Source organism: Eublepharis macularius, chromosome 2 (assembly GCF_028583425.1).
Source record: "Eublepharis macularius isolate TG4126 chromosome 2, MPM_Emac_v1.0, whole genome shotgun sequence".
NCBI classification, from domain to species: domain Eukaryota; kingdom Metazoa; phylum Chordata; class Lepidosauria; order Squamata; family Eublepharidae; genus Eublepharis; species Eublepharis macularius.
Genome location: NC_072791.1, coordinates 147,030,869 through 147,043,173, shown reverse-complemented (window position 1 = coordinate 147,043,173; position 12,305 = coordinate 147,030,869). Strand labels below are relative to the sequence as shown.

General features: G+C 42.4%; 1 protein-coding gene across 1 annotated transcript; it reads right to left on the bottom strand.

Annotated features, from left to right (window-relative positions):
- Nucleotides 1–229: 229 nt before the first annotated feature.
- PRPF19 (pre-mRNA processing factor 19) lies at nt 230–12,171 on the bottom strand. Its single transcript, XM_054972141.1, has 16 exons — nt 12,039–12,171; nt 6,818–6,967; nt 6,334–6,410; nt 5,831–5,972; nt 5,634–5,707; nt 5,476–5,538; nt 5,244–5,285; nt 5,034–5,108; nt 4,255–4,330; nt 3,849–3,958; nt 3,502–3,657; nt 3,304–3,373; nt 3,028–3,113; nt 1,217–1,387; nt 833–938; nt 230–693 (listed from the first exon to the last, which is right to left on the bottom strand). Exons 1-16 carry the CDS (start codon nt 12,055–12,057, stop codon nt 596–598), a joined length of 1,515 nt encoding a protein of 504 aa, XP_054828116.1. The 5' UTR covers nt 12,058–12,171; the 3' UTR covers nt 230–595.
- Nucleotides 12,172–12,305: the final 134 nt, after the last annotated feature.

The following is a 12,305-nucleotide window of genomic DNA, read 5'->3' as shown; positions in this document are numbered from 1 at the left end:
CCACAGTCACTTCAAGCTACGTTCATCTCCATTTCAAGAGAGAACAAGTCATGGCTTACCTCCAGCATTTGCTAATAATCACAATATTTTGAGCTACTCATTTAGCAAATGATAGCTTGCTACTGTTATGAGTTAATCAATCTGATGCTTCCTTCCAGAAGTGAGGGCCACATATTTTATCTATACATTTCCCACACGCATCTGGAGACACTATTCAAAGCCACACAAGTTCTGTTACAATTTTTTAATGAAACTAGAGAGCTGCTTACAAAAAACCTGCAATCTTCCCATCCCCTTCTTCATCCTCATCCCTGCCACCACCCCTCACTGGATGGGTTTGGCTCAATATTGGTACAATCACAGCACAAACAAAGCTGGAAAAGAACAAATATGGAAGAGGAAAACAAATCTATTTAGTACAGAGCTCATATTTCCATTCTATAGGTAGCCTGAGCCAAGAGAAAAAGCTATGAGGTACCCTAAGTTCCATTTACCCCCCCACCCAGCCCACCCTTTGTGCCCTATGGTTCCCCCCAATATCTTAACACTACAGTGAAGAACAGGCTGCACCCCTTTCACATACAGGAAGCAGAGGCTACAGGCTGTAGAATTTCAGGCTTCTGTCCATGCCTGTTGAAGCAATAAACTTAGCATGGTGCCCAAAGGCCACTCCTGTCGTCAGGCCGCTATGCTCTGTAAAAATAAATAAATAATCAGAGGGAAAATTACTCCGTGGCATGTTTTTCCAAATAAAACAACCCCAACCTATGTCTTAGTACTATCTGCCAGCACTTTTCTTTTAAAAACAGAGTATAGAGCCTCAGCCTCTTACCTGTGAAATGGAGAACCTCTGTCCACTGCTTACAGATATACACCTGGACATCGGTGCCACCTAGGGCCAGATAGGTGCCACTCTGATCAAATATGAGAGATTTCACCTGAACCAAAGAAGGAAAAAGCATTTGGGATGCACGTAGCTTCAATAAGCCACATTTCTCCGGCAAGTGCACCACTCTCTGCCGCACCCAAGTGGGCATAAAAAGCTAAGCTATCTGTAGTGCTAGCAGCTACAAGAGGGCTAGATAATGGTCAAGGCATGCTTAAAAAGCAGGCAGAAGAACTCCAAGCACATGAAGAGATCCCAGCTTCCATTGGTCTGGAAATTAGAGGAACCAGCAACAAAGATGCTTGAGGGGACAAGGAAGGTCACACAAACCTCAAAATTGTTGTCCAGTTGCAATGTCTTGAAGTTTTTCAGCTTGCGCAGATCCCACAGTTTGACAGAAGAGTCATCTGCAGCAGTGGCCAGGTAGTAACCATTTTCAGAGAAGGCAATGCTGGTAATAGGGCCCGAGTGCCCTGGGAAGTTTGCCACATTCGTCCGTTCCTGAATGAGGCAGACAGTCACACTGGTTAGGGAAATAGTTAAGCCATACTATGGTAGAAAGCAGCAGCCTGGCCTTATCCTATCTTTCCAGGAGATGGAAGCTCTTTGCCCCATGCCTGCTTGTACTGTGAACAAAAAATGTGCAAGTTCATGTTCCCTATGACATTTTTACACAGTATGTGGAATTCAGTTCCTTTTAGCAATGGCACCAACATCCAGGTGGATGAATTATCTACAGTCTGCTTTTAATCCTGTGCCCTCAAACAAGTTAAAAGTTGATGAAAAAGGCCAAAGAAGGAGGGATGAATCTTAAACATCTGAGCATCTGTTAACCAAGGAGTTTTAGTTAACAAACCATGGTCAACTAAATTAAATGCAAGTGCCTTTTGATATAGGTAAGCTTGCAATTTTTACTCCTGATGCAGTCATATTAGACCATTTTAACTGTATTCCTAACGGTCCCCAAGACAATGTTTGGTTGAGGAAAGCAACCTAATTTCATCATTGTTCTTACTGTACACTCTTATAAAGAAATATTTCACAGCCTTGCTTCTCCAACTGATGCACATTACCTTTCAGGAAAGAAGATTCTGTCATAATCTTAAATTTTGTACTGTGGGACTAGGGAAAGGAGCCTGTATGGATTCTCCTTACAGGCAGTGATATGTTTCCAATGGTTCCAAAATTTACTGTGACCAGTAAGACTACCTACATAAAGACTATTGGAATGTCTGGGGCACTTTAGTACCTGGTGGTATATTGAAGAATTTCTTTTTCTATTTTGCATTCCTAAAATGGGCGGGGAGATACTAGATCCTACAAATACATTCTGCTAACAAGGGCACCTTCCTCTGGTGAAAAAGGTATGTTCTGACAAAGGAAGACCACGCTTAGCAGAATGGATTTATAGGCTCTGACCCACTATAATGCAATTAAGGTGTGAGTATACATTTTATACACTTATATATGTGATCTGTATCTAATACTGTATGAATTACAATGGCCTTTGGCTTCAAGCAATAAAGTCTGATTCTACTGTATCAATGCATTCTCCTTTGATACCTGCTTGAGGGATTCACCTTTCACCTCTTTAGCCCAGTCCCCTGTAAATGGTTGAAGCTATACAATGGTCCGAATTCTCATCGCACGAGAGAAGCCTGTTACTATTAACATATAACATGACTGTACCCAGCTACCCCAATATGCTGCTGTGATCAGCAATAAAAGCAGTGCATGCTGGTCCTCCAAACTTCAGTCTCACTTCACTGAGATAAGATCTGGGGCAGCTCCCAAACTGTATGCATGTTACTGCATCAGGAGTCCTTGAGACACATTAAAAAACGAATCTTAAACAGAGGTCTTGCTTTGAAGAAAATATCTAGAGGACATTACCAGCTAGTTGGGAGTATTCTAAGTCTAGCCACAGCTACAGCACATGCCAGGGCAGCACTGGGGGGGGGGGCATGCACACTAACCTACGTGCAATTCTCATTCAATATTCATCAGGAGAATAGCAATAGTAGTAAAGCTTAGCATCTATAGAGCATCTGAGTATTTAAATGTTTTCAACACATAGCTCAGTAATTCTTATAACAACCTTTTATGGTAAGCAACTTTAAATATGTTGGCATCTCTCTTACCTTTAAGTCCCAAATCTTAATCTGAGAGTCCATAGTTCCTGTCCCAAAAATAAGTCCATCAGGATGGAACTGAGCACAGGTGAGAGCTGCAGAGAGAAAAAAAATGTATCACTACAGAAGTCAGGTGTGTAAGGAGATGGTAAAGCCTCCATCTAGCCTTCTTCCCATGAATCACACCAATCTTGGAGTCTCTACACTCCCCCAGTCATGTTCCAAGGTTCCAAGCTACAAGGTTCTTGAAGTTCCAAGGTTACAGGCAAAATGCAGAGTCCTTACCGCAGCCAGAGGTTTCATCTGTGACTTTGGTGAGGACACGGCCAGTCTGGATGTCAGAGAAGGCCCAATACTGGGAGAGGAAAAAAGGCTAAGTGTTTGTATAAAGTAAAGAAGTGTCCACTCTCATTTTGCAGATGCCAGATCATGACAATTTTACAGACAAACCAATCTAGGCATGTGCCTCTCTGGTCATCTCACCTGGTCATCTGAGGAGCTCAGCAGATAGTCACCTGTGGCATGGAGACTCAGCCCTGTCACAGCACTCTCGTGGGCACGCACAACCTGTACACATGAAGCACCAGGGACTGACCAGATCCGGATAGTGGCATCTGGAGAAGCCGAGAACACAAGTTCCTGGAGGGAAAAAAGAAACCACACTGATAACTAGACAGAAGCAATTTTACTTAACCAGAAACAGAAAGAAGAGCTGTGTCCTAAAAGGTCTGCTTAAAAGACAGACTGAGGGAGACTTACTAGAGCATTGTTTCAGGCAGGTCCATGACATGACTTGAAAGATAAAACACTGAGTGCAGCCTATAGCCTACCTGGGATGGGTGGAACACTACACTAGTGACCTTCTTGGTATGACCTTTGAGAGTTGCCAGGATCTGCTCTGAGCTCTTGTCAAACACAACAACATTTTTATCTGCTCCACCTAAAACATAAAAGAGGAAGTCAAGAAACCAAGTGGGTTCAGCACTCATTCAAGAGGTCCAAGTGAAAAAAGTCAGCTATGCATTCCTTCAGCACTTGCTGTCTCAGAACTTACACTGGCTGAGTAAATGCCCACAGCCTAACCTCATGGAACCAGGACTCTTCAAAGCTAGCAGCAGTATCCCAAATGGCTATCCTTTTCAATCCAAGCAAGGAACAGAGATGCCTCCATGCTCCCCACTATCCTAACATTGAAACACTCAGGAGAGAAGTAGACACATAAAAGCCTTAATGTACCTGTGAGGATCTTGTTGGTGTCGGAAGGACACAAGTCAAGAGCCAGGATGCCTGGGATGCTGGCACTGTGCAGTCCCTATACAAATGCAAGTGTTGAGATTAACATTCTAGGTTAAGGGACAGGAAACCTCCAATTGCTTCATCTCATCCGCTGCCAAGTAAGATCAGAAGAAGCCCTTACAAAGCACATGGACAAACATTCTCAGGCATTTGACTTTGTGCCAGCAATTCTGCAATGTGCTGATGCCCTCAATAGGAAAGGTTCTCATTTTGATAAGAATCAGTGGTGGACCGCCTACCACAGGCCATCACTAACAAAAGCAGCAAAGGGATTCTGGTATCTGTAGCAAGGAAAACAAATTGATGTCCTTGAATAAGAGTACAAGGGAAGCAACCTTGGAATTACTCCTAGAACAAGAGAGTCAATCAGGGAAAGAAGTGCAATCCCCAACAACGGAACATTATGCTGATCTGGCCTTGGTAATGCCCAGCAAAACACCACTGGTGCACTGGGGCTTGAGGGTGTGCATCATACTCAGACAGAAACATGACATTTCTAAGCTAAGCGATCAGAGCCTATCCACTCCAGGAGAGATTGCTCCCAGGCCTGGCTAAAACTTAAAGCAACAGTTACAGGACTGCAAAATCATTAAGGCGGATTAATTGGACTGTAGGGATGAAGCTCAATTACTTGGCTGCAATAGGCAACTCAGTAAAACACATGTGGTTTAGAGCACCTGATCCTTCAAGGCTTTATGAAACAAGAGCACAGTACTCACCACATGTGAAGCCACTTGCCGGTACTTGCTTAGTTCTTCGGGCTTCACCAGTTCCTCCGGCACAGTCTTCCCTCTCTGACAAAACAAACGGAGAAGTCATTCTCCTGGGATGTTTTGTCAGCCTAGCCTAAGGACCAGCAACTTCTTTTTGTACACATCCCAGAACCACTTGAGGTCCCACCTTCCTGTAAACTGAAAAAAAGCACTTACCTTTTTACGCTCCGTGGTCAGCACTGTGGCTTTGTCTTGAAGCTGCAAGATAAAACATTATTAGGAACAGCCATACTCAAGCATGGCATATTACAGCCAATGACTTGAGACATTCTCAGACATTGCTGCTGTTATGTAGAAAGGAAGGCACAATGGCTTAGAACACAGATAGCATGACAACAATATCTAGAGCAAAGACTGATGGAGAATCATGAGCCAAGTCATCTCTTACTTTCTGGATAATCTCTGGGGTCATTCCTGCCAGTTCTCCTAAGTCCATTGGCTCTCCAGCACCCTGCAAAAAAACAAAGAGGAGGAGTTTGTGAGCTCAGAGAAAGGAGATAGGGCAGGAACAGAGGAGCCAGACAGAGACAGACATGTAGAACTTACCACAGCATTGGGCTGTGCAGAAGGTGCAGCCTGGGGGACAATGAGACCAGCCTGAGGTTTCAAAGTTGCCAGGGCTGTGCAGAAATGAAAAAGGAACTTTAGCAAGTCAAAATATGATGGGCATGGACGACTAACACAGATACTGTTCCTCAAGACCAGACACCACTGGGGGGTGGAGTACCATCTCTTTGTCTCACCTTCTCTTGCAGCAGTGACCTCTTTGGTGAGACGAGCAATAACACGGCAGGCAGCATCATGCTGGTACAGAGCATGAGAGAGTTCCTGGCGTGTGGTCTGCAGCTGCTGGCGGAGGGTGAAACTATGTAGCATGACAGCATCCTGAAGAAGGTAGACAGGGTTAAGGATAATGGAGGATTTGGTGCAATGGCAGTTAAGCACTCCTCAGCACAATTTATCTGACGTCTTGCTAACACTGCACTCTATTAGTTTTCTCCAAGGATGAAACCAGTCCTGGCTCAGAAATCTCCTTCCTCCGTGCTCAAACATCCCACCATAGCAATGCCTGGATTTCTTCCACTCTAAACAGGACAGAAACCTTAGCATAACTGCCTAAGTCACACAGGAAGGCCCCAAGGCTTCTGACTTCTGGAAAGCAGAAAGAACATTCTCAGTTCTATTGCATCAGTGAACAGACAAGGAACTTCTACGTCCTAATAAAATAGTAAGAAAAGATACTTACCCATTCATCTTGAAGTGCCTTTAGAATCGCAGGGATGCTAGTAGCAGAGGGTGGCTTTGGCCGAATTGGATGGGCAACTGTCAATGACATACACAAATAAGCATTAACTCTAGAAATAACCACCCCCCCTCTAGTCTTACCAACCTGCCACCTTTAAAACCAACAGTGGCTAAATCAGTCATTCACAAGTGGCATAGGCCTCACAAGCAGTTCAATGGCAGCTTCCACTGCCATTCCAGAATGACCTACTTGCCCTTAGGCTCTTTCCTCACTGAGATGACAAGCAAAGACATGGAAGGGTAAACTGAGGGACCTGGGGGCACATGTGGAATAAGGAAGAGAGGGAATGAAATGGAAGCATCTATCATCTCATGATGAGCAGCTGGTGCACTGTGGAGCCTCTACTTTCTGAGGAACAGAAACATTTCAACTGAAGTATCACAAAAGGGGATAACTTAAGAAACTTGGCTCTAGCACTCTTCACCTTTAATGTCTATGAGCTGCTCTTCAGACAATGGCTGGTTGTTCACCGGGTCTGTTCCATTCTCTGCAATATACTTTTCAATCAGTCTTCGCTCATAGACATGGTTTGAAACTGGAGAGACACAGGGATGCTCAGGCACCTCATTAGAAACTGCACGGAGAAGGAGAAGACTGAGGTAAGAACTGACAAGAAAAGTTAAATGTCCACACATGTCACCGCCTTTTAGGAGAGAGGAAGGGAATCTTAGAGAAAAGTGGAATATCCCAGCTCCCTTAAAGTAAGATATTGAACAGGTATCTTCTGCAGACTTTAATAATATAGGCCAGATCCTACCAGCCTTTCTGCAGGTGCAAGATGAAGAGAAAGTTATAACCACTCCAACCAGGCAATGCTGTGGATCATAAATATCATATGGGACAGGGCTGCACTGAAAAGAAGAAATCACACAAAACCACCTCCCCTTCTTGAAAATAGGATAGGATCCAACCCTAAGCACTGTACCTTTTTTGTCCACACATCATTACAAAAACAAAGGCATAAATCATTGTTGTGGATTTTTCGGGCTGTATAGCCGTGGTCTTGGCATTGTAGTTCCTGACGTTTCGCCAGCAGCTGTGGCTGGCATCTTCAGAGGTGTAGCACCAAAAGACAGAGATCTCTCAGTGTCACAGTGACACCGTGACAAAAGACAGAGATCTCTCAGTGTCAGCGATCTCTCAGAGATCTTTGAGAGATCTCTGTCTTTTGGTGCTACACCTCTGAAGATGCCAGCCACAGCTGCTGGCGAAACGTCAGGAACTACAATGCCAAGACCACGGCAATACAGCCCGAAAAATCCACAACAACCATCGTTCTCCGGCCGTGAAAGCCTTCGACAATATAAAGGCATGAATCCTTCATTACAAGAGTAATATAGTTGTGGAATTACTTGGTCAATTATTCTGTGGCCAGCATATCTAGCCTTTATTAGAGAAATTAAGGCTAAGGGAAAAAAAACCAAAAATGTTTTTCTCCACTTCACCCCTCCCTGACCATAGCTATTCTTCTTCTTTTTCTCCAACAGAAAATTAGACTTTGGGGGGGATGGGGGAGCTCTTAGTACTAAAATGGAAATCCTTTTCAATGCCAGATTTTAAAATATTTTATCATTCATTTATAAGATTTATATCCCACAATCTCCAGAATTTGCTCAAGATGGATTTTACTGCCTTTTACTCTCTCAAAATGCTTCCCAATAACTATCCAAGACAATCTACAGTATTAAGTAATTAAAATTCCAGTATTCTACAAGGATATACAAGTCTTCATGCCTTTTGTTTGTGTCAGATGCCTCCATCTTCTGAAGTATGTAAAAGAAAGGGCTCTGTGTTTGAAATACATACACCAATTCAAGAACCAAGCTAGCATATGAGAGAATAGAGAAGCTTGCTATAGCTATGCAAACTTTCAGTTCTCTGAAGTTTTAGGGTTAGAACCAAAGACCTCTTCCACCAGTCAAATGACAACTAGTGAATGGGGAGAAAACTTTTCACTAATAGTGGATGGGAAAGAGAATTTTCAGAATTTTCCCCAATACACCAAAGCCCCCCTTTCACATCCTATATTGTTCATGAGGATCCCCTAACCCCCCAAAGTGGAATTTCAGAGGGCTCAGCGGAAAGCAGCAGGAAGTGGAGTTGGGAAAGTCCCACTCCACCAGCTTTGCTCCACTTGCGGTTCTTTGGATCCAGTGCTGCAAACGAAAGTTAGAATGGGAAATGTTGATCTTTCAAAAATTGATTTTGATTTAAAAAAGAAATCTTGAGATGGTAATATCTACTAAGGATATAAAATTTATGGTTTATATGACATATTTCAGTTACTAAGACATTTGTGTGCAATGACAATATACTACTGAAAAGTTCAAGGTTATATAATAATTCAATATCCCAATCTATTGATACTTACTATTATCAAGGCTGAGCCAGGCTCACCCTGACTGCTCAAGCACTGAAAAGGGACTGCAACTCATTTCTACCTTTCATCTGAGAAGTCAAAGCATTTTCTTCCCTAGTTGCCACTTGTCATAGTAACACTAGTACTGTTTTGTTTAATTAATGATCAGTTAATTAAGGTTTGTATTTATTAAGGGATTTTTATAATCATGTAGTTTTAGCTATAAGTCTTTCTAAGTTTGGTTTTCTTGCAGGGCATTGTGGGAGTGAAGTTTGGCTGCCTCTTTCCTAAGTTGCCCTTTCTCCCACTTTTTTAAACTCTCTAAAAATTGTAATATAAGTAAAAGATAAGTGAGACAAAATGATTCACAACAGGACATTTTGCTCTCTGCCACCACTAAAAGTGACCAGCAGCCCCCGCCCCCCGCCCCGCCCAGGGACCCAGGCAGCCTTGAATGTTATGCCTTTGATTTGCCAGCTTATCTCACAGATGTACCTCTCTTAAAGACAACAAGAAGTGCCGGATGAGTGCTAAATGTCACCCCTGTGGTTTATATGACCTGCTAACTCTTAAAAATTACTGACTTAAGTTTGTTTGTTAACTATTCTACTTTTATAAACAATTTTCTGATGACTTTATTTATAAGAAGATATATAAATGGATGATTGCTTTGTGAAATATGCACTCTGCCAGTTTTGTTTGGAGTGCATCAGTTTGAGTCTCTCTCCAAATAAACTTTTTTCTTACTTTTGCCAATATTTACTGCTTCGGTCTGACTGAGGTCTAGTATCTTGGTTAAGGGGTTTCCCTCTATTGGGACATTGGGGAGATCCCCTCACAATATTTTATAGGATGTTTATGTTTATATTTATTAGCCACCTTGGGTTTTTTAAATAGAAATGTGGGGTATAAATAAATAAAAATTATTATGATCTCAGTTAATTAAAAGCAGACAGTAGTTTTTCAAATTAACATTCAGTAGGACTGTGCTAGTCCCTCAAGAGAATTAAGTAAGAAACTGTGGATGTGACAAGATAAATTTTTTAAGCCTGAAGTCTTAAAGAAGCGTATCATACATACAAATCACACCAATGCCTTAATGCCTCAAGATGCAGAATTCCAGGAACACCCACATAACCAGCTATTTACAGCGTACACAATTATAGATGCATTCAAATTGGCTAATTTGTAGGAAATATTTGTCACTCTCAACTTATCAGTTTTCTGGGTCCATTCATCAGGATCTGAATACACAGATGGGAGCAAGACATCTGTGCTGCTTTACTGTAGTTACTAGCCTTGTGGAATTATACAGCTTAGAAAAATTTTACTCTCTGCAGCAGTAAGCAGAAATTATCATTAGATAACTTGATCCATAACAAACATTAATGATGCCTTAGAGAACTCTGTAAAGATACAGAGTAAAGACTCCTCAAGGCTTATGTTCTATCTAGTAGCTTTTGTTATGAAATTCAGCCAGGACATTTGATGGTCTTCTGGTAAAAATGTAAAGTTGTAGACAGAACAGAGCTTTGGAAACTAGAGCCACTGAAAAATACTAAGTGTTTATGAAGCGTTGTTGGCATATGTTTATTGAAATATTGTATTTCAGGATGAAGACATGAGTTCAATGGTTTCTGCTATTACAAATTACACTTAACATATCTCTTTCATGGCTATGAAGTAGTAAGAAGTAAACTTGAGTTAAAATGATAATTTGATTTAAATGGCTGATTGTAGGGCGATGCATAATGAAAGGGTGGGGAAGAAGCCTACATGAGAACCTTAGCTCATTCAATATTTAATCACAGGGCAAATGAGCATGCAAACAAAGTAACTGACAGTGACATCTTAAATGGTTACATCCTAAGTCCTCTGAAGTCAACAGTTTTAGAAGAATATAACTGTTTAGAAGTGTAATAGAAATAACAGAACTGACTTTGGTTTTACACTGTAGTTCTGTTTTTTCTTAAAAAACAGAAACAGCTGCAGAACTACTTTGAAGATTTTTACCAAATACTATAACAAATTCCAAGGCTGGTAGCAGTGCCAGTCTGCAGCAGCAAAAAGGGGGAGGGGGCAACTTTATGGCACCTTTATTTATTCAGTATACTTCTATCCCATCCTTCTACAAGATAGGATAGTGTACAAATTTAGAAGAATGCAAAACCTTAGAGAATAAGACTCATCATGGGTTAGCCAATATGAATTTACAGCTTAACAGTCTTCAAAGCACTACAGGACTGCTTTTTGTTTGTAACCAAACACTGAAAAACAGTATGCACTGTTTTAACATGCTACTAAACTGAATACCTATAATAAGTTTTAGAAATCAACTATAAAAATTACAAATACTTACCTGATAAGAACAATTCAGCAATGGAATTAAATGCCCAAACAACTGAATTTCTAACAAGAATAAAGAACTTTAAACAAAAATTTGCTAAGAACTCTACATATTTGCTATTCTAGCAAGCAGGGTTGCACTAAATGGTTCACCACTAATGTAGCAGATTCACCTGCTGCTTCTGTTGATAGATACTGAAGAACCAATCAGTCTTGAATGGGATCCAACAAGCTATTTAAGCACCAGATCACTAGCTGACAACCCTCAAAAGTCCCGTGGGGGACTATTTGTCTTTAGGTTTGCTGTCTTAGACCCGTGGGAGCCTCATGTCGTCATTAGCCCTCACAATATGGCAGTTATATCTTACTACTACATTTGTATTATGTCTTTCTTCCACCATGAAAGAACTCAAATAAGCATATTTAGGATTCCCAAGGGATCTCTCATCCAAATATTGATCAGATCTAGATCTGCTTACTGTTAGCAAGGCATGATGTGCTCTTAAGGCCGTACCCTTTGGTTTCCAGCAAAGATACAAACGAAATATTGGGATTTCAAGATCCAAGAACCAGTTCTTCATCCCAACCAGAGTAGGCATACAAGGTATGTGCCTGCATGCATACATGAGCACAAGAACACCGGAGTCTACATGTACATACCCATATATATATATTACGCACGTGTACGTATATATTTGCCAGAAAGCGGAGGCCAAGGCTAATCTCCCCCCATCCCCACTGGGATCTCTGAAGGGCTGAGATGCCATAAGCGCCCGCTTTACCCTCCCCTCTACTGCCGCGGCCCAGGAAGACCAGAGGAGAGGAATGCCTCCCCGCCAGCTGCCCAAACCGATCAGCAATCCTTCTCTTCCCCCTTCTGCCACCGCGCGGGAATCAGGAGGGGAAGGTGGGAGAAGGAGAAAGCGGGGCAGCCACTCACTGGAACAGATGAGGGACATGGCGAGAGCCTCCTCGGTGCGAGCCCGACGGCTACTTCCGGGCCACGCGACCGAGGGGGAAGATTCTACTTCCGGAAGCCCTTCAAACTCTAGCGCGCGCGGGAGGGTCCACACCGGACGGAAAAGTAATTCGTCCCAGTGTGCACTGCAAAGAGTCACCGCCCGCGAGGCCACCCAAGCCCCGCCCATCAACAACTTCCATATCCGGAGGGGCTAACGCGGAGATCATGAACTACAATTCCCGACAT

Excerpts from the sequence above, each read along its gene's own strand:
- PRPF19 (XM_054972141.1), bottom strand. Across the intron at positions 5,109-5,243 it reads TGACCACGGAGCGTAAAAAG|AGAGGGAAGACTGTGCCGGA; the intron begins GTAAGTGCTTTT and ends TTGTTTTGTCAG. Across the intron at positions 1,388-3,027 it reads TTAAGATTTGGGACTTAAAG|GAACGGACGAATGTGGCAAA; the intron begins GTAAGAGAGATG and ends TGCCTCATTCAG.